Here is a 26,261-nt window from a genome sequence, read left to right on the forward strand (position 1 = left end):
CTCGCAGCCCAGAAGGCCAACCATATCCTGGGCTGCATCCAAAGCAGCATGGCCAGCAGGTCGAGGGAGGGGATTCTGCCCCTCTGCTCTGCTCTGGCGACACCCCACCTGGAGTACTGCGTCCAGCTCTGGAGCCCTCAGCCCTCAGCATAAGACACGGACCTGTTGGAGTGGGTCCAGAGGAGGGCCATGAAAATGATCAGGGGGATGGAACATCTCTCCTATGAAGAAAGGCTGAGTTGAGGTTGTTCAGCCTGGAGAAGAGAAGGCTTCAGTTCGGGGAGACCTTCTTGCAGCCTATCAGTACTTAAAGGGGGCTTATAAAAAAGATGGCGGCAAACTCTTTAGCAGGGCCTGTTGCGACAGGACAAGGGGGAATGGCTTTAAACTACAGGGGGTAGATTTAGACTAGATATAAGGAAGAAATTTTTTACGCTGAGGGTGGTGAAACACTGGCACAAGTTGCCCAGAGAGGTGGTGGATGCCCCATTCCTGGAAACATTCAAGGTCGGGTTGGACGGGGCTCTGAGCAACCTGATTTAGTTGAAGATGTCCCTGCCCATGGCAGGGGGGTTGGACTAGATGACCTTTAGAGGTCCCTTCCAACCCAAACTATTCTATAATTCTATGATTCTATGATTCTATGAAATGAGGCCAAAGCTTTTGCCATTTTATTTTTCAATTGCAAGAGCCTTCCCATCAAATGTCAGCTGATAATGAGAATGGGAGAAGAGACGTTAGGCCCTAGTGGGTTCACAGAAATAGCAATATTTTAACAGGTATTTTGAATTATTTTTGTTGTAAAGGTATCTATGACTATGCAGAGAACTTGTCTCTATTTATTGACTAAAGCAGAATAGTGTGCCAACCAGATTTCCTCTGTGCAATGAAAAATTATGAAAGTTGAATCAAAAACCATTTAAAGCTTTGTGTGATCCACATTACTTAAACAATATCCCATGAATGTATAATGGGATGGGAGGTATATGTGTATAAATTTGAGCAGGTTTGTGTATAAATGAAATCCCACGTTAAATTCAAAGCCCATGAAAAATGGTCTCTGAAATGTATTTTCTCTCTGTCAGTGGAGAAGATGCGGATATTTTATGAGTTACAGAAATCGCTTTGGACGACAACTCCATCCTGCTCAGTGATCCAGGATCTCAGGCAGAGATAGGCTTTTACTGGATTTCTGCCCAGGCCCTGCTTGTGAAACTGAATGAGTAAGAGTATCATCGCTAGGTGTGCACTTGTTATACACCTATTTAGGCAGGCAGAGACTCTGTGTCTGTAGCTGTGGGGATTATTCTTCACTCGACAGACAAGACGGGAGAAAGGCTTGGGGCGGGAAGTTAAGCTGGGATCTCATTCTCTTTTTTTGCTATTGTAAAAGCAAGCAGGGCAAGTGCAGTCCTGATGTGCTGGGCAGAGAATGGGAACCATTAACTGTGACTTCAGTTAGTGGTAGCAGATCTCACATTCACAGTATCAATCTTAATCTCTGAGATCCCCTTGTAAATCCATGCCTGAGAGTTATCTCCACAGGACACAAAAGCATTGCACTGCTGGAAGACAAACATGGGTAAGAAGGGGAAAAAATAATTTCTGATATCTGTCCCCAGCTTTGCCAAAAAGCTTTCCTGTGGTTGCAAGTGAACAATTTCCTCCACGCCTCAGCTGCCCTCTCATAATGCTCTTGTTTGCTGACGGGGTATGAACTTGTTGGTTGGCAGCTCCACACTGACCACTCCCAGTCAGCAAGATGTGGGCAGAGGGCAAACAGACAACACAGATTTTAGAGCATTTCAGAGAGAAAAAATTGGAGTCAGACAAGCTGTGTGCATCTGTGCAGTCTGCCGAGTCCTGCAGGTGTTTACGATAGGCAGATCCAGGCTAATACTTCTCACCCCTGAAACTCAGATCAGAATCTGGCCTGCAACCTCTAACCAGCAGTGATTCAGGCAAGTGCAGCTGTGGTGAGAGCTCTCCCAAAGAAGATAACGAAGTCTGCTTTTAAATTATAATATTTACGTTAACTAACCTGTTCAACCGGGCCAGAATGTTTCAAGCAGGCTTAGGACACATTAATAATCAACTCATAGAGCCAAAACCAAGAAATGCAGCATGAGTCATTACAAAGAGTGCTTTCATGTCGCTTCTGATGTAGACCACAAAGGCTTGGGTCCTGTAGGCCTTTTGTTAGGCAAATCCCTCAAATGAATTATAAAGCAGTTTTGAAAGATTATTTTGACATGTGTCATGAAAACACAGGTTGGTCCTCTCAGAAACATCTTTGGTCCTTTTTAGTTCCCCTTTTAGGTGAAAAGAGAGGGGGAAATTGTAATTCCTCTCCCTTAACACACCAAAAGGCAGGTTATTCTGCTTTGTTTTCCTGCACTACACCCTGATCGTCTGTCCACCACATCACTTCGTTTTTTGAAGTAATTTTCCCTAACTCTTATTCCTCTGAACAGTCCCAGTAGACTCCATGGTGCTGCAAACAGGACACGTTTGACAGCGCTTTGCAGATCATCCCTTCCAGGTTGCTAGTAACCAGTGGCAAGAACCTCTCTTAGCAGAAAATGACAGCCCTTGGCATAAAGTAGGGTTCTGTGTAACTAATAAATATTCTATAAGAATAAAAAGTAAAGCTAGCAATATTAAAGGGGCAGTTGAAGAATCCGAAGTGTTACAATCTGAAGAGATAATATCCAAATAATTTTGTTAATGAATTCTAGCTTAGGTAGAGCAGCTATTATGCAGAGATCCCTTGGATTCTGTAGCCACCACAGTTTAGAAAGAAATGATGAGATACTTGGCAAACTTTTCAGAAAGGGCTTGGTGCTTTGGGAGTGTAAATTTCTAGCAGGACTTTTGGATACCTCTTGACATCTGAAGTAACTCAGGTGCTTTTACTGTAAATCTTCTCTACTTGGCTACTTGATGGGTGATTCTTCATGGCAATGGCAAGCCATGGTCACATAACCAGGAGAAACCTGTTTTTCAGGAGCAGCTTCTCTATTCCTCAAACATTCAGGAGTTACAAGCCCACTTCTTTGGCTCTCGGTCTCCTCAAAATGATCTACTGATCCGTGATTTTTAGGCAAAGCAATTATAACTATCAGATACAGAATTTTAACAGAGTGCCTGCTTTCATAAAGTAGGGCAACTCAGCTTGTCTAGGTCTTAACATTCATAATATTTTGCTGTCAAAAAAACTGACAAGGGGACCCTGATTAGTCAGGCTTAACACAGTATAGAATCCTCCATCTCCAAAGGGCTTCTGACCTAAACAGAAAACCGCCAAGGAGGGAGGAACGATTGTTGCTTTTATTTTCGACATAGGGAGCTGAGACTTGCAGAAGGAAAGGCAGACCTGACAACTTTGATGATGGCTTTAATGTTCCCAGATGAGCGTTCTGGCACCTTCCTTCCTCTGTGGGAGTTCTCAGGCTTAGGGAATGGAGCTGCTTGTGACTGGCCACTGATATGCCCTAAGGTTTTTTGCTTTTAATACTCAAATTTCTAAACAAAATACCTAAGGCTCAGTTTGTAGTATGGTTGCTGTTACATCATCTGAGATAAGACTTCAGGGTGCAGCTAACTTACTGCTCTATAGCTACCCGGCAGCAGAAGGCTAGTCAAGCTTCTGATATGGACATGGCAGATGGCAAGATCTCTTCCATCAAAGCCCTGTGACCCTGGAACCCTTTTGCTATGCCTCATCCTGGTTTTAAGTTAGTGTTTGAAGATGCTTATATCTGTTTTTAACTGTTTAGTTTATCATCTCTTCTACGTTTTGTATTGGTTTCCCCCATCTTCTGTTCAAAACTTTTTATTTATTTGAATCTTATGTGTGGAACAGTTAATTCTGTAATTTAAACAAGTGAATTTTTTAGCTCAGCAAACTAGAAAGTGACATTTTCCTGCTGGTATGCCAAGGGTGGAAAGGCTAGACTTTGCCTTTGGTATTTTGTTAAAACCATGAATTTTCTGCAGTACTTTGTGTGTATTATTTAGTGAGCTGTATCAACCTATCCTTAAGTATTTTATTGCAAAACAATTTTCAGGACCTGCCAAGCTCTACACACAGTGAGACAGACTAAGCACCCATTGGATCTCTTACTTTTGTTTTCTGCAGTGCTTGATCTTTGACTGTAAAAAACTGACTGGCAGTGCTTATCTGAAACAGCTCAGCATGTCAGAAAGATGACCGGTTCTGTCACTTTCTCACAAAAGATGTGAGGAGGAGAGGATCTTAGGTGTGGGACACAACATTCTAGCAAAAGAAAACTGTAAGATTAGTAAGGACTAAAGAGAAAAATTGTGGAAGCCCTCTCTTTCACTTCAAAATATAGCAACACCCTGCACTTAAAATGCCCTGGGTGAAACCGTGACTGTACTGAAACTAGCAAAAATTTCATTTTCATTTTTATTGCAGCTAGGATGACATCTCTGTGCTTATGGCAAGTTAAGATATGCTTCTGTTCATAAAAAAGACTTACCTTTGCAGGTAGGTGGTGTTGTCCATGTTCCATTTTCTAAGCAAATGCTCCGCAGGGGCCCCTCCAGCATGTACCCACTGTAGCATGAATAGGTGATCATATCTCCATACTGATAGAAGCTACCACGAATCAGAGCATTCTCTGTGTGAGCTGGGGGGCCGCAAGATATCTCTAAACAAAAGAAATCACCCAGAGGCTGGTGAGCTGTAATGCCTACACGATACAGTTTCTAAGCCTGGACACAGTGCTTTGCACAAAGGACCTTGGAGGTGCCAGAGAGACACCTCTGATGGGAAATCAGTAAGTAGGACTTCTTCATGGTGCAGACACTCACAGGGAGAACTTGTACGGATACTCAGCGAGCAAGGAGATGGCCAGGAACAGCAGTTTTAGGTAATGCAACAATGGCTATATCCACCATATAGACCAGAAACTTTCAGATGGTCCCAAGATATACATGAGACTGGGTTTGTAGAGTGAGGTGATGTCATTGTCTGAACTAAACAATATTGCTTGCAAGAAGCCAAAAAGCTTTCAGACATGCCTGCAAAAGGACACTATGCTTCTGTCAGTGTCAATAAATACACTAAAAGGCAGTACCTCTCCTTACAACCCTTGTCTCATCACCCATAATCTCACAGGAATCATTCTCAGGATATTTAGGGTATCCCACAACCAATCCCAGCTCCAGTACTTGCAAAAGGTAAATTGAGAAGAAAATTACAGTAGGGCCTAGTAGATAGTAGGGCAAATGCTCCTGGGGCATCGACCCACATAGACATATTCTGGATCCTTTTAAAGAAACAACTGTTAGAAAGAAAGAAGAAATAGCTCTTCTGTAGAGCTTCTTAGGTCACCTTTATGTGCCTAGATCTCAGAGTGACCCACCTCTCCAAATGGCAATAGCAGACAGAAGCTCTCTTCTTCCAGAATAACTGCATCTAGGTGGAGAGCTCCGCTGACATGTCTGTGCTGTCACGCTGCTGTGTGATATAGCTGTGGTCACCAGCCCTCTGGAAAGTACCAAACCCCTGCGGAACTGTACCTCGTGTACTTACTTTCACACTTAGCTGTTGCTGGTGTCCAGGTCTCATCAGCATTACAGGTGATTACAGACTGCCCTTTCAGCTGGTAGCCTTCCCTGCACCTGATGGATATGTTCTGACCAACATAAAAATCCACCTCGGACAGAAGGGCATTCTCTGGAATTACGAAAGGCACAGGACAAGGGTTTGCTGTTCAAAGAAAGGGTGTGAGGGAAAAGGAGAAGGGAGGAAAAAGGGATGGAAGGAAGGAAGAGAATACTTTAGAATAGTTTCTGCAAATTTCAAAATCAAATCATACAAAAAGCAATAGAAATGGATGCTGCACACAAGTCCAATTTGTAATTTGATGTAAAGTTATGAGATTTGGGTCATAAAATAATAATAAAAGGTTTGATTCTCTGCTGTCACATGGCTTGCTACCATACTCTACTGACACCAGTAGAAGACATAGTGAGGATTTAAGTGGGGAATACCCTACTTGTTACTATCAAACCATTCTCTCTTGTCCTTCCTGTTTACCATAACCTTACTACAAAAAAGAGCCAGACCTGTCCTATTTCTTGTTCTGAGGGGCTGGACCAATAAAGAACAGCAAAAATCCAGGTGTTTGAGCAGAGACTTACAATAACATTCATTAGAGTTTAGAATTTCTCTGATGATCTTATTTATTGCTGGCTGTAAGCTTGCTGAGCTATTTTTGCAAGGTCTGTTGATCTCATCATGAATGTGGAAAAGGCTGGACTCTATATACAGCAGAGATTGATGCCAGTTTCCTGAAACTAAAATCCTATGAGTCCTTTGTAATACAAAAATTAAATGTCTCAATTAACCACCCTAAGACTACAGTAGATCTTAAAATTAGTTAGACACATACAGCAACAAGGAAGGCTATTGTGGGTGTGTGTGCACAGCACACGTGTGTCAGGTGCTATTTCACAGAATCACAGAATAATTTATATAGCCATTAAATCCAACCTCCTTCTCAAAGCAGGGCCAACTAGGTCAGAGGTTGCGCTGGGACTTGACCAGCTGAAATCTGAGTATCTCCAAGGATGGAGATTTCACGTCCTCTCTGGGCCCCTGTTCCTGTGTTTGACTGCTATGATGGTGAAAAGTTTCTTCAAATACTTAATTGGAATTTCCTTTGTTGCAACTTGTGTCCCCCACCATTGTGCACCTCTGAGAAGAGTTTGGATCTTTTTTCTTTACACCTTCCCAATAGTCAATTGTAGACAACAATAAAGTCTCCCTTTTGCCTTCTCCTCCAAACTTTTCTCTCACCTGCTCCTCATGTATCAAGTGGTTGACTACAATTGACTCCATTTTATGTCAGCTTTCCAACTAAAGGGAGCTACGCAGAACACAGCTTGTTTTTTTACTGTCACAAAAATACACTCAGACAAGTTAATGCTTTAACATGTCTCAGCAACTGCTCCCTTTGTTCCTCTGTAAAAATGGGATGCACACTAACAAATCTCCCAATGTAGGCCAAAACAATTTTTCAAACTACAAGTGACAAATTCTGCTCATGGCCACTCCAGAAGAAAATTACAGTACATTTCCACAAAGATCTGCAGAAGTTGCTCTTGTTTACTGTCAGTTTAAATGAAGAGCAGCCTAGCCTTTAGTGCTTACAAACTGAGACCACTTTTTCACTACAAAGCAAACACACACGTTTACAGAGAGGCAAGGGATTACTCCATCTTCCATCTCTTCTGCACTCTGCCACAGGTTCCCCTTCCAAGCTGTATCCCCTCTCGCAGAAATATGCTATTGTACTGCCAACTGTATTGTTTTCATAAATCGCCTTCCCATTCAGCAAGGAAACTGGAACTTTGCATCTGGTCTCTGCAAACAAAGAGCTCTCATTAATTCAGCTTGATATTAGACCTGGACTTCCAACAGTTCCTGAATTACTCACACAGTATGTTTAAAGTAGCAGCCACAGACTAATAAATCATGAAGAGCATTGAGGGAGAGTTCAGTAGGCCTGGGAAGGAAATGTAGCCAAGCTAGGGAAGGAGCTCCTCCCAGTGATGGAGAAAAGCCACAGCCACATGTTTTTCAGGTTGGCAAAATGTGGCAGTGCTGGGGAGGAGAGGACACATTTACGACTTCATACTGGGGTCAGTGGGACAGAACATGGAAATGGTTCTTTCTTGCTGCTGAGAGATACCCCAGAAACTTGCAGCCCTTTGCGCCTTCCTTTTCACCTGACAAGAAATACCAGATGAGATGCAGGATGGGTTTGGTGCAAGATGCCAACACTTATATTACTAATTGCTCCTCTCAAGATTCTCAGCTGTGTTTCTGAAGCCAGCAGGCAGACAGTCCAAGCTGGGTTACCACTGCTATACAAGAGACTCTGTTCTGCATCCCATTTTCCATTTGACTTTCCTAGGTGGTTTGTGTAATGGGATGACTGAAGATTAAACTATCAGACAGACACAAGGCCGTCAGGCAAGAGGAAGAGAGGAGTTGGTGAAGTGGCTGTGCTCGACCTTGTTCAAGATGGTCTTCTTGATGTCTGTTCAGCACTGCTAGTGTGTGACTTTTCTTAGGTGCCTGGCTAGGTACTAGAGACCTCCTCTCTGATGCAGATGTCCCCTATCAACTTTCCACGTTGCTACTATAAGGTCTGCAAAGCATTAGGGCACTGTAGTGCACAGTGATCTGTGCATTGTGCGGTTGCCCAACACTGCATCTGATGGTCCCTAGCCCTCATGCAGTTTTCATGGCTCTGGTGACAGGAGCCTAATACCTGCCTTGAGTGGAAGATCATTGTCTGTCTTACTTCGGTGAAGCTGTCGCAGCATGCTGGTCCCCTCTGAATCTGTGTGTGCAGCTGGGTGTGGAGACATCAACATGTCAGCTCCGTGTAAGAATGCCAGAAGCAACTACGAAAAGCAAGCAGGACGCTGGGTCTAAAGTCTAGCTTGGGAGACCTGAGGTATATGCAGCAGGGAAAAGAACAGCCTGAAAGGAAGTGCGATGGGCAAGAAATGAGCTAGTGTGTTTCTGAGAGGAAAGGAAAAGTGTGAAGCCCAGATTTTGTATTTTCCTGGCAAAGAGGCCAGGAATGGAGAACACTCATATCTAAAAGTTAGTGATACTGCAATTTAGTAAGCTTCTATATGCTTTACATTTCGAACAGTCATCCAACAATACTGGCTATCTGTTCAAACTTGGGATCTTAAGTTGTTCTCTTTTTGTGTTGAAAGCTTTGTCTCCACCCACTGCTGCCCACTCCATATGACACAGACAGTTCTTGCTCGGCACTCATTCTGCTTTGTGGCATGAGCAACAGGACCTACTGAGGGAGCACCTGAAAGCAGTGATTTGCAAAATGGTACACATCATGCATTCATAGTGTTTGTTCATGTGAGGAGAGTGGAGGTTAAAGGCTCAGCTGTTGAGACTGCCCTTGGGGCTCAAAGTTCAGAAAAAGAGTATCAACTTAATAATTGACTACAGAAGGCCACTGGGAGAAAAGTCACTTGTCCTTGCAGTCCATCACCTTTTGTTAGGGGTTTGATTTCCTGAGATGGTAAGTAATCTCATCTCTCATTAAGTGTGTTAAACTGCAGATTAAAACCTTAGGAAAAATGATGACTAAGCTCTTTCTGGCTTGGCAACAGGCAGTGCTCCTTGTGACACATTTCATTTTTCAGGCACCATTTTTAACGCACATTACAGAATTGCTTCCCGAAAGCAGCTCAATCCCTGGATCATATGATACGCATGCAAAAGGGAGGAGGTATTGCTTATCCCAGATAGGAATGTGCCAGGCCATGAAACCAAACAGTTACCTTCACACAATGGCAAGGGTTTACTCCAGCTCCCATTGGCAAGACATGTGATATTCTGGGGCCCAACAAGATGGTATCCAGAGCTGCACACAAAGGTTACATTACTTCTGTATGTGCTTCCTGTAGAAATGGCCTCTGCTTTTTCTATTGAGGGATGCAGCCCACAAGTAATTCCTAGGAGAGGAGAAAACTTTTTGGTTTTATACAGACAACGAAGGCCATTCTGTCTGTCTGTTACACACTGTCTGACAGCTCTGTTCACACACTGAATTAATGGAAAGATGGGAAGAAAGAAGCTGTGAAGTATTCCATGGAGAAGGGTTATACAATACACCCCCTCTCCTGGGGGTCAGGCTGCAGACACCTGAGAGAGAATGTGCCCAAATGTATCTGACGGTGTTGTAAGATATAAGGTGTGTTCAATCAAACAGAGTGATCCAGAATATTTCTCCTGAGCATGCCAGAGGCTGCCTTTGCAGTCTTCTTTGCTCCTTGTACAGTGGAAGGTGATCTCAAGATGTCCCCAAGAAAAATGACAGCACTTAAGAAGGATCTTACCCCCTGTCCCACACTTACTGTGGAGACCAGGCAAATTGGCCAAAGGTGAGAGAGAAGAATGCAAGGGGTAGGACTATGACATCACCATGAGAAGATGGGAAATGATTTATTGGTAAAGACTATAAAATCTTGGCATTTTATTTATAAGCTGTATGAAGTAAGTCATAAATCCTTCTTTCCATCCTCCCACAGTTAATCACCTTCTGCTGCACAGAGAGCCAAGATTTGATCCTAGGGAACAGTCTTGATCTCCAGACATACAGAGTGGCCAGGATATATTAGCCTTGGCATGGCAGAGACAAACCATCCCAGCACATGATGTCCAAGGCCCTGCACACCACAATGCAAGGCAAACCAAATATAGAAGGCCACACTCCTCCCCTACTGACCTGAGCACAACTCTATGCTTGTGCCATTTTAATGTGCCAAAAGGAGCTCCCTTCAGATCAGGGAGGAACTGCCAATGAGAACTTCTCTGTTGGCTTTTCCTCTGGCTTCTCCTGTTACAGCCCTCCAGCTGGAGGGGGAGACTGGGAGGAAGCCAGCAAAAGCACTCTCTCTGTTTGTTCCCAGGCTCTCCTGGAAAACTGCCACCATGTTGCTCAGCTTGCTACTTACGTGTGCATGAAGGGGCGGATGGGCTCCACTTTTTGTCAACGTGGCAAATCCTTCGGCTTGGTCCCTGTAGCTCAAAGCCAGGATCACAGCTGTAAAAAACCTCACTGCCAAACAGGAACTCCTCTCCCTGAAGAGATCCATTTTCTATCATGTCTGGGGGTCCACATGATAATCCTATAACATAAGGAATACGTTCCAGTCAGACATAATGTGTATGGCCTGTCCTGTTCACAGCTCCTCCACGTTTTACTCTTAGAAACAGGGAAAGAACACATTTATCTGGGCATTCCCAGATATTTGCCCCTGAGTAGCAGAATAGCATCATGCTTGGTGCTTCCACTTCCTGCTAGAAGACAAAATCTATTGCAGTTGTGCTGGCAGGAAGCCTTGGGAAATTCCACTGTTGCCACTTACAGCCAACAGCTGAAGTTCACGTAAGTATTTATGTAGACAACAACTATTTCGGCACTGCAGTTAGTGGGCATCAGACATCTCACAGAATTGATGTACCTTTGAGAATGAATATCCATAGAGTTACATTTGAGAATGCTAAGTACCTGCGACTCCTGGCAACTAACATGTTCAGAGGTCCTCAGCAACCCCAGAAACCATGACCTCAAGTGTCAGAACTATTTAAACTTGGAAGCTGTCCACACAGCTTTCTTAGGGATACAGGAGCAAGGAAGAAAGGTGTAGTGATTTTCTTCACACTATTACCTGCACACAGCAGCAATTCTGCAACTCTTCCAGGCTATTATCAGTGGTACTTATCAAAAATTTTCAGGCAAATGCAGACAGTATGAGTTATAAAGCAAAATGAGCATTAGTATTTTCTGTTGTGTAAAATCACCCTTGACCAACATTAAGTGATAAACTCAGGTGGAACGTACTTCTGCACATGGGCACTGTGCCACTCCAGAGCTTGTCGTCTTGGCAAGTCCGTTCTGCATCACCCTGTGAAACAAAAGAAAATGCTCAAAGAACAGTTTTACTTAGCCAACTCTTTTCTCCCATCAACTCTAGTATCCAGCAAGGCGAGGACATTTTCCCTAAAGTGTAACCCATGTAAAGAGTTAGTTAAATGCTACAGCCCAAGTCTACTAGCAGAGTTTAGGGTAGAACTCTTTCCTGCAAAGTGATGGGTATTGTTTATAAACCAGAAGTTTGTGCGGCCCGTTAGTCAGTTCTCTTGTCGTTCTCCCTGGAGTATCATCTTTCTTGTCAGTTTTACCATTCTTGTTCCCAGGAATGTGTTATGATGACAAATTTTCTCCTTCCATGACTCACAGAAAATCTAACTAGCATTTTTTTCAACAATAGTACAAGCTTGTGTTTTATAAATGTAACATACTGATTTTGACCACATCCCCAACACTCATTCTTTAAATTTGCTTATAAATAATGTTATTTCTTTCTTATGCACAGGCTTTAAAGCCAGTCTAATAGCCCAGGATTTATTTCTTATTTTATTCCAAGACATGGAGAACAACATACAAATTTGCTTGAAGTAATATACTTTCATTACAAAGCAAACCCGTTGACAAGGGCAGCTGTTTGACATGAGTGCTGTATGGCATCACACCCAACAGACTTTGCTTCCCAAAGGAAAAAAAGCGGGACTTCTCTTCAACAGCAGATTGACGCTAGGTGGCGAAGCTGGAATATAAAGCTTGGAAGGACTTTTTAGTGTATGAAAGCACTGGCTTACTATCTCCAAAAATTACTTGAAATGGCAATTCTACCTATCTGTCTAAATACCAACCCACCCCTCCATCCCCAGTGATATTACATACGTGGCAACATAATGCAAATTAAGTTTATTGTTACCTAAGCATTCTCTAAACTGTCCTTATTTTCATATTGAGGGACTGAGTTAATTCACTCCTGACTGGGTGAATTCACATGCATGAAGTTCTTAATTTATGATTGGTGTTACGACAGTACAAAGGAAGCACAATCCTGCATTCTGCTTGGTACTCACAAAACAGAGCGTTAAAAGCCAGCCTCTGTTGAGACACCTCACCACCTCATGCCTCTGGACAGGACCGTGCCCTGCTCTGCCATCACCTGGGGATGGTGGAGGCCATGCTGTGCCTCAGCAACATACTTTCATTTCTGAATTCACTGCAGCTTTTGAAAACACACCTGAGGCAGCACTGAACTGGCTAGCCTGAGTCCTGATAACGGGGACAGCAGTGCTGCTCCAGAGCTCAGGTGGGGATAAGAGCCCAATGCTCATAATAAAAACAATGGACAGGAAAGAACTTTGTTCCCTTCTCCATCAGGGAGTAAAGCCGCCATTGAACAAACTAGAATCTCTTTGCCTTACTAAAACAAGAGATATCACTTTCATACCATCTAGCAATGTCATAGAACTGAGGGCAGTGGAGTTTGTCAGGAGCTTTCAGTCTGAAAGGCACAATGCAGCAGACACAATGCTTGGGACATTATGAAATCGAGGGAAGAATGCAGTCTAACTCTGGCCAGAGAACCAGTTCAAGAGAGCAATACATGAGAAATTAACTCTGCTGTGATTTATGGTCACAAGCATATATAATGCTGTATTTGCAGAGGCCTGAAACAACCTTCAGTTAAAAAAACCCCAACACTGAAAGGTATCTGCTGAACATGTATCCCTGAACAGGATGCTTATATTTGTTTCAATTATACCCTTAAGTCATTCAAGGACTATCCCAGACATACCAGGAGCATTCTACAGACAATAACAATAACAGCAGATATCCAACTTCTGTGACTGTTAAGGGAATACATCAATGTGGACCAGACATAATACATTCTCACAGTCATCACATAAGAACTGAAAATGACAACTAAAGGTTTAGAGTGCTTGAGATTTGAGCTTGCTTACTTGTAATTCATAGCCAGAATCACATTTATAAAGAACCACGTCTTTGTAGTTGTATTTAGTGCCAACCACAAATCCATGCTCTGGAGGCTCTGGGGTCCCACAGGACACAGGAATGCAGATGTCATCAGAAAACGGTGGCACCCAAATGCCACTCTCCTGAAAAATAAATGTAATTAAAAGTGTGAAGGCACCACTTTATATGCTTAATTCACATCTAAATGAAAAAGCTAGGAAAATCATAGTAGAAGCATCCAATGGCTGTGGGTGTACAGATGTGGTTAATGTAATATTATCTGTGCAATCCTTAATAAAACTCAGTAATTTAAGTAACACTTTTAAGATGTCAACATAAACCGGAGCTCAGCTTTGGCAGGAATGTTCAGCTTAGACTTATAAGACAGAAGGAACAAAAAGGAAATAGGGAAAAACAAGTTCACTTGTACAAGGTCACCTAATAGCTCAGGGAACACATCAGGAGAAGAATGAAAACTACAGCTGCCTCATTCCATGTTCTGTACTTCTCTCCTGGCTGAATGTCTAACACCATGACTATGTGCTTCAGCTGCCTTCCCAGACTCTCTAAGGATAAAGTCTGATACCTGAAGAGACACTCATCAAACACACCTATTCCTACTTCACAGATCTTTGAAACAGCAAAATAAGGGGAGAACCTTTCCTTACAAAGTGCCGATTCTGCAAAAACATGCATGCTCAGCTTTTCTCATATGAGCACTTACTGACTTTAAAGAGTCTATTTACAAGCTTAAGTCAAGGTTGTCCAAAGCTAATGTGACAAGAGGTTACTAGCAGAACTGATGAGGATGTTTGCTCTTTAACATACAGAGGATTCAAGTTTCTACAGCTGCACACTGGATTAAAATGTGTGCTGCCCATTATTCTGGAGAAAAAGAGCTCTGTACACAATCCCCATAATACATTAGAAATTTTGGACATTATTTTTTAAAATCTCAGACATGATTTATTCCCTGAAATGTGGTAAGAGGAATGCTTTTCTAAAGGACAGCATTAGTTTTCGATGGAAGAAGAAATCAATAATTTCTAGTTTGGAAAGTCTATATGTGGAAAACTAGTAATTGCTGTTACTGGGCAACAAGGAAGCATATTATATTTTGCAGGACATGCTTTAAATTTTTTTGTTGTGTGCAATTAAGAGCCAAAAGCTAATGAGGGCATGAGGAGGATTCTTGAATTCAACAAAGCCGGCCAAATAAAACAGTGCAAATAACACTATACCTTGCATGTAGATGTGCTTGCTCCCACCAGAGTATAGCCTTCTACACATGACAAAGTGATGTTTGTGTTCACAGTGAAGTTGTCCCCAAGTACGATTACATGGGTGATATTTCCTGGGAGGGGACACTTTCTGGGGCAACAGGAAATACTTTGAGGAGACCACTGCCCATCTTCCTGGCAAACGCATACATCCACCTCTGTCACCATTGTGTAGCCCTCCAGGCATCTGCAACACAGCATGAAGACCTGACCACAGAGACACAGCTAGGGATGAGCTAACCCATAAATTACAAAGTCAGACACTCATTTTTCAGCACTAGTTGTTCATAAGCACACCTTGGGATTTCTCTATTATTTCAAGGTAACCCTGTAAGAAGCATGCCTGGTCTGAGTTTGTTCTGTTGCGAGAGCTGGAAACTTCAGACTTCATCTCCAGCTGCTTCATGCTGCTGCAGCACCACAATGGAAAGTGGGTTGGTGGCTTTAGTGCTTGGAGGGTACTGAATGTTTTAGTGCAGTTCTTGCACTGCCATTCCCTTTGCAAGGAGGGCTTTTGGTTAGGTAAACAGTGTGTGAGTGCCAAGCAATTCTAAAGACGATCTCACTGTCTTCCAAAAACAAACCAAGCCCTAGGCTGACCACAGGCCATTTCCTTAGACATTTAAGGCTGATTCGTTCTGTTCCACATGGTGCTTCACCAAGAGCAACTCAACTGGCTTGCACAAGTGGGTTCACTTGTAGAAAGGCAGACACAAGCACCCCCTTCACCTTGTTAAAGATGCATGGAAATAACCGATACTATTAAATTAATCCACATGCCATCTCCCAGTTCTGTCCCATACTATTACTTGCTTTTACTGCCAGAAAACCATCTCCCCTTCTGCCAAGGAATTCCTCACCTTGAAGAAAGAGATCCACAGTGTGCACGCTTCAGAAAATTAACAAACCCCCCTTTCTCTCCTATCTGACAAAGGAGTAATTTCGCATCAGCAACACTTGCTGACAGTGCAGTGTTGCAGTACAGAAAATGGGACAGGAGGGAGATCAGCCCTTCTGTATTACAACAGGCACCTGAAGCAGGAGGAAGATGTAAATGGGATGCCAAAAGGGGAGAAAAATTGCACACCCTGCTGACTGTCGCTGCCACCTGCTAAGGAAACCTGAATGTCCAGACCAGTGTTTCAGAGAAGAGGAGCACAAAGGGGAATAGGAAGCTAAAGGTGATGGAGGACTGCAGCGCAACAGGCTGAAATACCTTGCTGGAGTTTTGATAGTGGTCCAAATAATATTTTGTATATGCATGGGAATGCGGGCTTTGTCAATCTGAGCACATGATAGGGCATAACTTTTATTCCAAGTCTTTTAAAAACTTGCACTAACTGAGGGTGCATAAACCTTCCATCTTCATTCCTTCAGAGATTTTATGGAAACAGAATGGCAACAGCATTCTTACCTGTACTGGACCTTGCTCCCATAGGTGTAAGTGTTCCCAAGAACCTCTGCATTTGGGACAGAAGGTGGTGGGCCACAGCTTAACAGCTCACAGCTTGGGTATGGCTTCTTCCAGACACCAGTCTCCACACAAGTCAGTTCTGGACTCCCCCGCATGACAAAACCTGTCAAGCAGGTATAGATGATGGTGTTCTCATCTGCAGAGCTGCTCCCATTGATAAATGTGTTGGGGATGATGGGTGGAGAGCCACAGGAAATCTGCCCACAGCGAGGAAACCCAGAACTCCACTTGCCAGCTGCCTCACAGGTGACTTCAGAAGGCCCTAGCAGTTTGAAGCCCTCCAGGCATTGAAACTGTGCACTTTTCCCACAGCTGAAATCTGTACCAAGAACAACCCCATTCTGAATCTGTGGTGTAGGACACAGACAGGGTAGGCAAGATGGAAGGCTTCCACTCCAGGAGCCATTGGACAAACATTGCCGTAAAGGATTGCCATGCAGCTCATAACCAGGGAAGCACACATACTGGGCAAATTCCCCATAGGTAAAGCCTGAGCCATTCAGAAAGCCATGGGAGATATCTTCAGGAGGTCCACAAATGACTGGCTCACAGTGTGGAGCTTCTGAATCCCAGGTACCATCACTCTGACAGGTAAGCGTAGACACTCCTTGCAGGCTATATCCTTCGTTGCAGTGATAGTGCACTTCTTTCTTAAAGCCAAAATCTGAGCCACTAGTTCTCCCATTGGGAAGAGGCAGCAGCACAGGGCAGGTCACAGCTTTGCAAACTGGAGCGATTCCACTCCAGCTTCCGTTTGCAAGGCAGACTCTACTCCTGTCCCCATCTAACAGGAAACCTTCGTTGCAGCTGTACTCTGTATGTTTCTGGAACGTGTACTCCTCTCCAGTCACCTGACCATTCTCCAAAACTGGTGGTGGGCTGCAGGAAACAGGAATACAAATTGGTTCACTGCCATTCCATTTCTGGTTCTCTTGGCATCTCCTCTCTGTGGGGCCATTTAACTGGTATCCAGGATCACACTCATAGTAGACAACACTCCCATACGTGTAATTTTCCCCTCTTATGTTCCCATTCATAAGCTGGGTAGGTGAGTTGCACGTTATTGCTTTGCAGTATGGAGCAGTGTTACTCCACTGCCGACTTGGCAAACATAGTCGTGTGTCAGAGCCAACAAGTGTGAACCCTGGGTTACAGGTGTACTGCACCGCGCTACCGAGCGTGTTCTCAGTGAAATGTAAAAACCCGTTCTCTGGGGGTGACAGCAAGGTGCACTCTATTGAAATGCAGGCAGGGGCAGTGCCGTTCCAAGCTCCATCTTCTTGGCAAGCTAGAACAGGGTTTCCTAGCAGCTCATAGCCAGAGTAACATGTGTATAAAATGGTAGTTCCAAATAAGAAAGTGGTGAGCTGCATTGCACTGTCCTCCTTCAAGGAACTTTTGAAGTCTTTCAAATTGTCAGCCAGTAACATAGGTGAAAGGGAGGGACTCTCTGTAACACTCTCCTGGTCAGAACGTCTTTCCCCATGTCTCACCTGCATGTACTCCCCAAAGTCAATGTGAGGAGGCAGGCCACAGTCTGTTGGGAGGCAGGTTGGTGTGGAGCTAGACCAGCCCGATTCTTCACAGGTCTGCATGGCAAGGCCAGACAGCTGGAAGCCTGGCACACAGCTGTATATGACCATGGCCCCATAGCTATAATCTGCACCCTCCACAAAGCCATTCTCGATGGGCTGAGGGGGCTGGCAATTTATGGCTTTGCAGGAAGGAACCTCTGTACTCCACTCCCCTGTCTCTAGGCATCTCAGTGTTTCCTCCCCTTGGAGCTGGAAACCTCTGTCACAGGAATACCTAACAGTCTGCCCATAATGGAAGTTTGTGAATGAGTATTTGCCATTGAGGATCTTCTTAGGCCTTGGGCATTGAATAGGTTTGCAAGCTGGCCTTCCTCCAAGCCACTGGCCATCTTCTCCACAGAGGATAGTTGTGTTCCCTACCAGTTCGAAGCCTGGTTTACATGTATAGAGGGCTGTGCTAAGGAAGGTGAGGCCCTGCACATCAACAATACCGTTCGGAATTTCTTCTGGTTGGGGGCACTCCACAGGAATACATTCTGGCAAAGGCAAGCTCCATGAGCCATCAGCCTGGCATCTGATGGTAGACTCACCCTTCAGTAAAAACCCATCCACGCAGATGTATTTCACAGTGCTACCAAAATGAAAGGATGAAGTTAAGGGGTCACCAAAGGGGATGTATGGGGGTGCAGGACACTGTACAACCTTGCAGAAGGGAAAGGAATCATTCCACTGTTGGGAGGGCAAGCATTTCAGTACAGAGGAGCCATGCAAAACATAACCCTCCTTGCAGGAGAACTGTACAACACCAACTTGGTAAGTCACTTCCCTCAACACCAGCTGGTTTTCTGCCAAGGGTGGTTCTGGACATTTTGTTGGCACACACTTCGGGCTTTGCTTTTTGTTCCATTTCCCAGACTTCTGACATGTCCAAGAAACATCACCAATCAGCTCATAGCCTTCATCACAGAAAAACTCAACTTTGGAGCCCATATCAAAAGTTTCTCCCTTGGAGTAGCCATGCTGGATGGGTGGTGGTTTTCCACAGCTGAGGGGAACACAGTAAGGAGGTGATTCACTGTACCATTGTCGATTGGCTTGACAGATAAACACTGAGCTCCCAACCAGCTGGTAGCCAGACTCACACTGATAATTTGCCTGATTCTCAAAGAAGCGTCCAGTTGTTTCCTGCAAAACAGATAAGACGGGGACGTGTCTGAAATGAAGATACATGACTGGGTCAACAGGAGACCGATTTAATTTCTTGTGTTCTCTTGGTCTAGCTTCTAGCTGAATCCCAGACAGCAGTAAAGGCTGTCTGCAAAGGAATGAATGCAGATAACTGACACAGAATGTCTTGCCTCAAATGATGCACTCTGCTGTCAGGAAATTTGAGAGCACCATCAAAAGAAAACAGAAAATTCAAGGATTAAAAGGTAAAAGCTAGAAAATATTTCCTCTGCTTTCCCCCTTCCTGACCCATGAGGCCAAAAGATGTGTAGACAGGAAGACAGAAAAGAAATGGGTGAGGAGAAGCTGCCATGAAATGGCCTATTGCTGTTATGAATCTTTAGCTTACAGACATATTCAAGGCTGGAGCCTTCAGATGTACTACTACTAGGAGACGTTTTTAAGTGCCACATATGCAGCTGCAGGGTCTTGAGCAGGCAGCTGAGAAGCCCCTCAAAGTTGCAGGCTGAGCTCTGACTGAGGTGTTAAAAAATGTCTGTAACTGGAAGGAATATTTGGAGGAGTGATCCTAACTAAGGAAGACAACACAGAGTGATATGCACTAATTAGAGGATATATCTGTGTGGGAGTCTGAACAGAAATTGTTGCTATTACTGCTGGAAGCCCATGTAGGAACTCGGATGCAAACCTCCCCCTCAATTTTTAGCAAATGCAGATTCCCTGGTGGCTGGATTTAGGGAAGGAGGGGGGATGTTCAGAAGAAAAATGCTTTAAAAATTCAAAGCTAAATCTTTACAATAGTGTTTTTGATATTCATTACCACAATATTACACTTGTGCATCAAAGCACAACACAGGTTAAGTAGTTGTTACAGGCTTGGGCTGCCACAAGGAGATTTTTAACTTCGGCCATTGTTGCAATGTAATTTGATAAGGAAAGGGAAGTTCTGACTTCAGTAAAGAAGTGTGCTTGCATCGAAAGGAGAGAAATTATCCCAAGGTGATTATCTATTGCAAATCAGATTTTTTTTCATAGCAGTGAAAAGAGCAAGGCTTGTGAACTGGCAACAGTACTTCAAATGTCTCCAGATGGCACTGGAAAGCCACCCATGGACCAAACAAACGAAGAGTAAGACATTAAGGAAATCAATTGACTGTCATATGGCATCTTGAGTCTCCTAACTAAAAACGCACTTTAAGATAGGAAATCCCATGGAAGTGTCCATGTTTTTCAGACATGATTCTGCTGCAGATCCACCCATTTTTGCCTTTGCTTATTCCGTTTAGTCATGTGCTTTCTCAATTTTAACAGGAGAGCAAAACAGAAGAAAGAAAACCCCAACAGTGGCAACTGCGAAGACATATTCAGTTTGCTATGGTACCAGGCAGATCAGAAAACTCATTCTGTACCTTAATAAAGCCATTCTCAAGCTGCGGTGGTTCTCCACAGGACACTGGGTGGCATGTGGGCAAACTGCCACTCCAGTTGCCAGTGGCCTCACAGGTCCGCTTCTTCTCTCCCTTGATGTAGAACCCCTTGTTGCAGCTGTAAGCCACCACTGCTCCAAAGCTGTAGTTGGCCCCACTGGCATAGCCATTGCTAATGTGGGGAGGCTCTCCGCAGCGAACAGGGATGCACTGGATGCTCAAAGGAGAAGGATTCCACTGGCCCCCTCGAAGGCACTCGATCTTGGCTGAAGTGTTCAGAACAAAGCCCTCCATGCACTTGAAGCTCACGATGGAGCCAGCTGCAAACCTGGCTTTACTAATGGACTCCAGGATGCTGTATGAGACGGTGGATGGCTTTTCACAGAAATCAGCTATGCAGTGGGGCATCTCCCTGCCCTCTGGAGGCACCCACTTCCCTTCTGCATTGCAAAGTAGCTGGGAGTTGTCAGCCAGGCTGTAGCCGTCCGAGCAGAAGTAATAAGCTATATCACCAAAGAGGCGATGGCCACTCTCTGGTGATGCATTTTCCACATGGGGTGGTTCATCACAGGATACTGCCAGGCACTGCTGATGGCTCACACTCCACTCGCCGCTGGCTAAGCACTCTATGGTTGCAGGGCCAACTAACGTGTAACTGTGGATAAGGAAACCACATAGGAAGTCAAAAAGACAAGCACTGTCAAATGCTACCTACAGTTTCCTGAAGCCCCTACAGTACAAGCTTGCTTGCTAGCACCCCGGAAGAACAGGATCCTTTACAAAAGCTATTATCAACTTCAAAAGGAAAATTTTAAAGCCTACATGTCCACGGGTGAGGTATCACAATGAGGGATATCCTAGCACACCTTGTGTATATTGCTTCTCTTTTGTCTGTCCATCTGATTACCATTCCCGAACTTCCATTTTGGTTGAAACTACTACAACAAACCTAGTATTGTGCTGCGACAGTCCATGCAATCCTCAAAGAAATGATCCCACTGAGAAATTCTTCCCCTTTAGCAGAACTGAACAAAGAAAGAGATGAAAAGCCCATAAAGGCCTTTTGGGTTCCTGTATCAGCCCTATCAATTTTCACACTTGCAAGCAGTGAGAAACTCCTTAGTGAGTTACCCAGAGATTGTCTTGCCAATAATGCACATGGCAATTTTCTAACAACTTCTTCTTAAAAAAACACTGTAAAAATTGTTATAAAAGCCAATAAAAAAACTAATGCTGAGTGGAGAAAAAAAAAATCTTTTACAATTAAATTCTACCACATGATTACTGTTAGTGTAGTTGTATTTCTCTAATCTGTCTCTGGGATGCAGTCACAGGCATTACTCCATGCTACTCATCACCCCACTTAAAACCCTGCTGCTTAAACATGCAACAGTATAGTCACAGTACCTGTGACTATCTTCTTCCTCAGTTTTGAAATCTCTGTAGTGTGCTCTCACAGAAAGCAAAGAAACAATAATTACTGCAAAGTTCCCAGTGACTCCTTCCAGCTGCAGGCTGGAAACTGGTTGTTCAGATTTTGATGGCAACATCTGTAAAAGTGCTTTGTCTTGTTTGCAGGATTTGTTTTCAAAGCCTCATGACTGGACTCCAGAAAAAGAGCCTATTAGGTGCCAATGTTTAATATGACCCACTCTATTCACTGTCACAGACAGCTGTGACCCTCTAAATGCTGCTATCCTATCCCATTTAAAATGCTTGCACAGGAAAGAGAAGCAGCTTTTTAAATCATAATACAGTCAAGAAAACAGAATAAGGATGCTTTGCTTCAATTACGTTTCAAATAATATTGCAAAGCCAGTTTATAAGAAAAATGATGGCTTATCAATCTATCTTTTTACATCAAGAAGGAGCAGAAAACCTTCCAGTCACTTAGGGCCTGGCAAAAGCTCGGCATACCTGCTCTGCCTTTTGGACAGAACAGTTTCAAGAAATTCAATGGGACTGCTCACAGGCTGTAAAGATAAGCATGTGCAAAGGTTCTTGCAGGATCAGTGTGCAGCATTACATTCATGCTTGACGTCATCAAAATGGAGCATCATCTTTGATGAAATACAGTCTGAAAAGGTCACTACACTGAGTAGATGGAAATCAAAGAAAAATAATGCATCTCAATAAATGAGGAGTTTTAAGGAAGCAGAATTTAGAACACCAGAACAGACAGTTCTCAAAACACACCAAGCAGCTTGCTTATAGCCTGAAGAGATATAGAGAATTCTTTATGATCAGGGCCTTGAGTTTACCACAGAAGTACTAGTTCTGTAGTAACTCCAAGGGACAGGGCTTCCTATTGAATTGGTCTATCATTCCCCATGACTCCTCTCCATTCTCCTCTTCCAGACTGTATTCAGCTGCAGTGAAACTACTTTAAGAAATGCCTATTTGTCCCATACTAACTTGACAGCCCACAAAAAAAATCTCCACCACATTTAATTTCCAGAAGGTTAAGACAGACGCAGCAAAAATGAATTAGTGTGCAGTTATAAAGGACTTATGAAGCAGTGCACCAGTTTTACTCATCCTGACTATTAGTCCAGTAGTGCTAATCTACATACCCTTCCTTACACGTGTAAGAGACCATGTTTCCAAAAGTAAAGTTATTTCCATTGATGACCGCATCTTTGATGGCAGGAGGGGATCCACAAGAGACAATGTTGCAAGCTGGAGGTGTGCTGTTCCAGTTCCCTGAAGACGCACAGACAAGTACAGAAGGTCCCTGAAGGCTGAGACACAAAGATCATTATTAAGGCTGTCATTTCAGTCCAGGTGAGGAACAGAGAGGGAAAGAGGTGCTTTGCTTCTCACTGACTTCCTGGCCCCAGTGAAACCAAGGGGAGTCTCTCACTGACTTCAGTAGAAGCCAGAATCTCACCCTCTGTTCATGAAAAAGGACTGCTGACGCTGTCAAAAAAGCTGGTCTTCAGATTATTTTGAAGAGAGAGCTGGTGGAATTCATGTGGGGCCTCAATGCACTATGCAGATACACACGTACCTTCTGCTGTAGCTTTGCCCATCTTTGAACCACAAAAGAAAGTTACAGGGTGCTTAAATATTTATTTATGTTTCAAGATTTACTTGTATGCCATCAACACCATGCCAATCTTGAGACTTGCAACTAGGCCTCAGTCTGAGACCTTATTCACTCAAGGACTTAAACACTATCTTCACTCAGAAAACTGAAGGAAATGCTCCAGTTCATGTTTGTTTACAAAAAGGCATTCAGTTACTTCAGGAGGTAAAGGATTTTGCTGGAGTGAATGGCCACATACATTTGAAGCTGATGGTATTTTTTGGTTTCCTTAGCTGAGGAAACAGCAGTACATTGGTACAAAAGGTGTGACTCAGTTGTCTAAACAGAGGTATTCAACACCACCCTGAGACGCCCTGGGTGAACGCCCTGGCCTCCAGCTGCTGTGTCAGCTAGCTATGGATTCCCAGTAGGTCCCATGTCATACCTGAAAGCCCTACACAGGTGTGTCTGATTGCCTACAGTTTAGTCTCAAGTAGTATTAGACCACCATATTTAGTTGACAGAAATGAGCTCAGGGGTTAATGGAAGAGAACAACACTGACCTATAAAACCCTTACAGGTATGGCACAGGCCCTTGTCAGGGCAGTGGGCTGTGCCTACCTGTGGCAATATGTTTAAGACAAAAAGCACATAAGAGGTGCTTGAAGGAAGAGACTGGGTCCACACTCGGGTCCAGAAACAATGCATAAGAGGGACACTGTTTGGGAGGGCTTCCCCTGGAGCGGTGACAACAGGAGAGAGGACTTCTTTCACCAAGCTATGCTAGACAGGTAAAGGGAAAGAGTCACAACTGATGTGGTATTTGCTGCCTGTATGTCCTAAGTCCATGGTCAAAAACCTCACTGACATTGGTACAAACACTGCCTGGTTTAGTGGGGTACAGATAAGCCCACACTGTGGATCTATGACTTAACACTACACTGGACTGCAGCTGAAGTATCCGTTTGTATTAACACGATTAAAATATTCACCAAACAAGCACACCTCACCTACCTGACTGCATCTGGACAAGGGAATGCTTGCAGCAGGAAAATACAGAAGAAATTCAGGCCTAAACAGGTCCATATGAGACTGCTTATGTCAGAGTAAATCTGCTAGAGGTACAAGCAGATATCAGGAAAGGAAGAAACTTGCGCTTAAAGCCACATCCTTGGATATAGCATTACTGTATTAATTTTTAATTGCAGCATATTAAAAATTTTTTTCCAATATAATTGCTTACAAATGTAAAACAGAAGAAAAGCCTAGAATAAATAACTACTACGAAGAGTTCAAGGAGTAAATTAGTAACTTCCAGAAGATTCTTTCACCAAAGGCACTTTAAAACAATACCAAAAATAATATTGGGTATGCACTAAAGCTGTAGGGTATGATATTCTTTAAAGACAAATGAGAACTTTCAAAAATAATGACAACTATTTCTCTGATATGTCTTTGAGCTTGATAATGAAAGCATTGCATGTATATATTTCTATATATCTATCTATCAAATCCTGAATGACCTTCTTGAACTGCTCCAATTTAGGATGAAATACAGAAAGTATTTCAAGACATAAAGAAGTCTTTTGAAATTCTATTTTAGTATTTTATCTTTCTGAGCAATGATCCCAGCTTTGTCTCTTTCCGACATAACTTAGACCTTGTAGCAAGCATGCTGCCTGCATTTGGCTCAGGAACGTTCCTGCATTTACCTGTATCCATTGTCACAGGTGTATGATACAGCAGAAAGGTAGGTTGTGCCAGTGAGTGTGTATTTTCCATTGCTGATATCCTGTGGGCTAGGACAAGTCACCATTTCACAGGAGGGGGGAGGATGATTCCAAATGCCACTAGCAAGGCACAGAATTTCCTTTTCACCCACTAAGTTGTATCCATCATTGCATCTGAGTTAGAAGAAAAGAAGTGCTACCAAACACAGAGCCTTTTACTTTTATGTAATCAGCCATCCCTTTTCTCTCTTCATCCACACCTGCACACACCATCTTTCTCTGCAGGGCACAGAGAGGTAGTACTGGAGTAAACATTCAGCTCTGCTAGTGAATAGCCACAGCTATAACCAAATGTCTTTCCATTACTTTAATCCCATCGTGCTCCTCTCCTTCATTTCAACCACTCTCAACTCAGCCATACTCTTATTTGTTGCAAGATTCTCAATCAATTATTAATATAGCACTTCAAACATATTGAATTCCTACCTGTACACCACCTTATTGTGGTATGTAAAATTTGAGCCCAAAATGGCACTGTTCTCTGGAATAACTGGACCACCACAGGATATAGCTTTAAAAAGACAGGATCACAAGAGAGGTGATAAATAAAAAAGAACAGAAAATCCAGATTTGCTTTGTTTTCTCTAAATACACTTGAAGAGGTGTAAAGCCCTAGGTAACACTGGGTTCTTGACTAAGATATAACTGACATTCAGGGCTCTTATTCTGACTTCACCTTACTGAGAAATTGGACTAACTGGAAATAGGTAGTTGGAACTGTTCTACAAACCACATGCTTGACTGTCAAGAGGACTCCATATCCACCCTTCCCTGTGGACAAAGTAATTGTTTTTTTGACATTGCCTTTGTCACCCCTTCATTTTACCCTGTTGCTTCATCTCATTACTTCTGGTTTTCTAAAGAAACAATTTCTGCAATTATACCATGCATATATGTACATGCACCAGCCTGTCCTCTCTGGTTGCTTTTTATCCACTGAAACACACTTAATGATCAGCCAGCTGAATATGAGCCAGCAGTGTGCCCAGGTGGCCAAGAAGGCCAATGGCATCCTGGCTTGTATCAGAAATAGTGTGGCCAGCAGGACTAGGGAAGTGATTGTCCCCCTGTACTCAGCACTAGTAAGGCCACACCTCAAATACTGTGTTCAGTTTTGGGCC

At 43.4% G+C, this 26,261-nt stretch overlaps 1 protein-coding gene across 1 annotated transcript in view; it reads right to left on the minus strand.

Annotated features, from left to right (window-relative positions):
* Positions 1-26,261, minus strand: part of SVEP1 (sushi, von Willebrand factor type A, EGF and pentraxin domain containing 1) — a 152,475-nt gene that overhangs the window by 13,942 nt on the left and 112,272 nt on the right. Inside the window, exons 36-48 of the mRNA XM_019473913.1 lie at positions 25,567-25,651; positions 25,063-25,254; positions 22,896-23,063; positions 20,305-20,977; positions 16,113-18,892; positions 14,660-14,885; positions 13,406-13,561; positions 11,427-11,490; positions 10,537-10,710; positions 9,361-9,534; positions 7,226-7,399; positions 5,564-5,740; positions 4,506-4,676 (exon numbers count right to left, since the gene is read on the minus strand). Of these exons, the coding sequence (XP_019329458.1) occupies positions 4,506-4,676; positions 5,564-5,740; positions 7,226-7,399; positions 9,361-9,534; positions 10,537-10,710; positions 11,427-11,490; positions 13,406-13,561; positions 14,660-14,885; positions 16,113-18,892; positions 20,305-20,977; positions 22,896-23,063; positions 25,063-25,254; positions 25,567-25,651 (5,214 nt within the window). The remainder of the gene's footprint in view (positions 1-4,505; positions 4,677-5,563; positions 5,741-7,225; positions 7,400-9,360; positions 9,535-10,536; positions 10,711-11,426; positions 11,491-13,405; positions 13,562-14,659; positions 14,886-16,112; positions 18,893-20,304; positions 20,978-22,895; positions 23,064-25,062; positions 25,255-25,566; positions 25,652-26,261) is intronic.

This window comes from Aptenodytes forsteri, unplaced genomic scaffold (assembly GCF_000699145.1).
Source record: "Aptenodytes forsteri isolate BGI_AS27 unplaced genomic scaffold, ASM69914v1 Scaffold103, whole genome shotgun sequence".
Lineage (NCBI taxonomy): Eukaryota > Metazoa > Chordata > Aves > Sphenisciformes > Spheniscidae > Aptenodytes > Aptenodytes forsteri.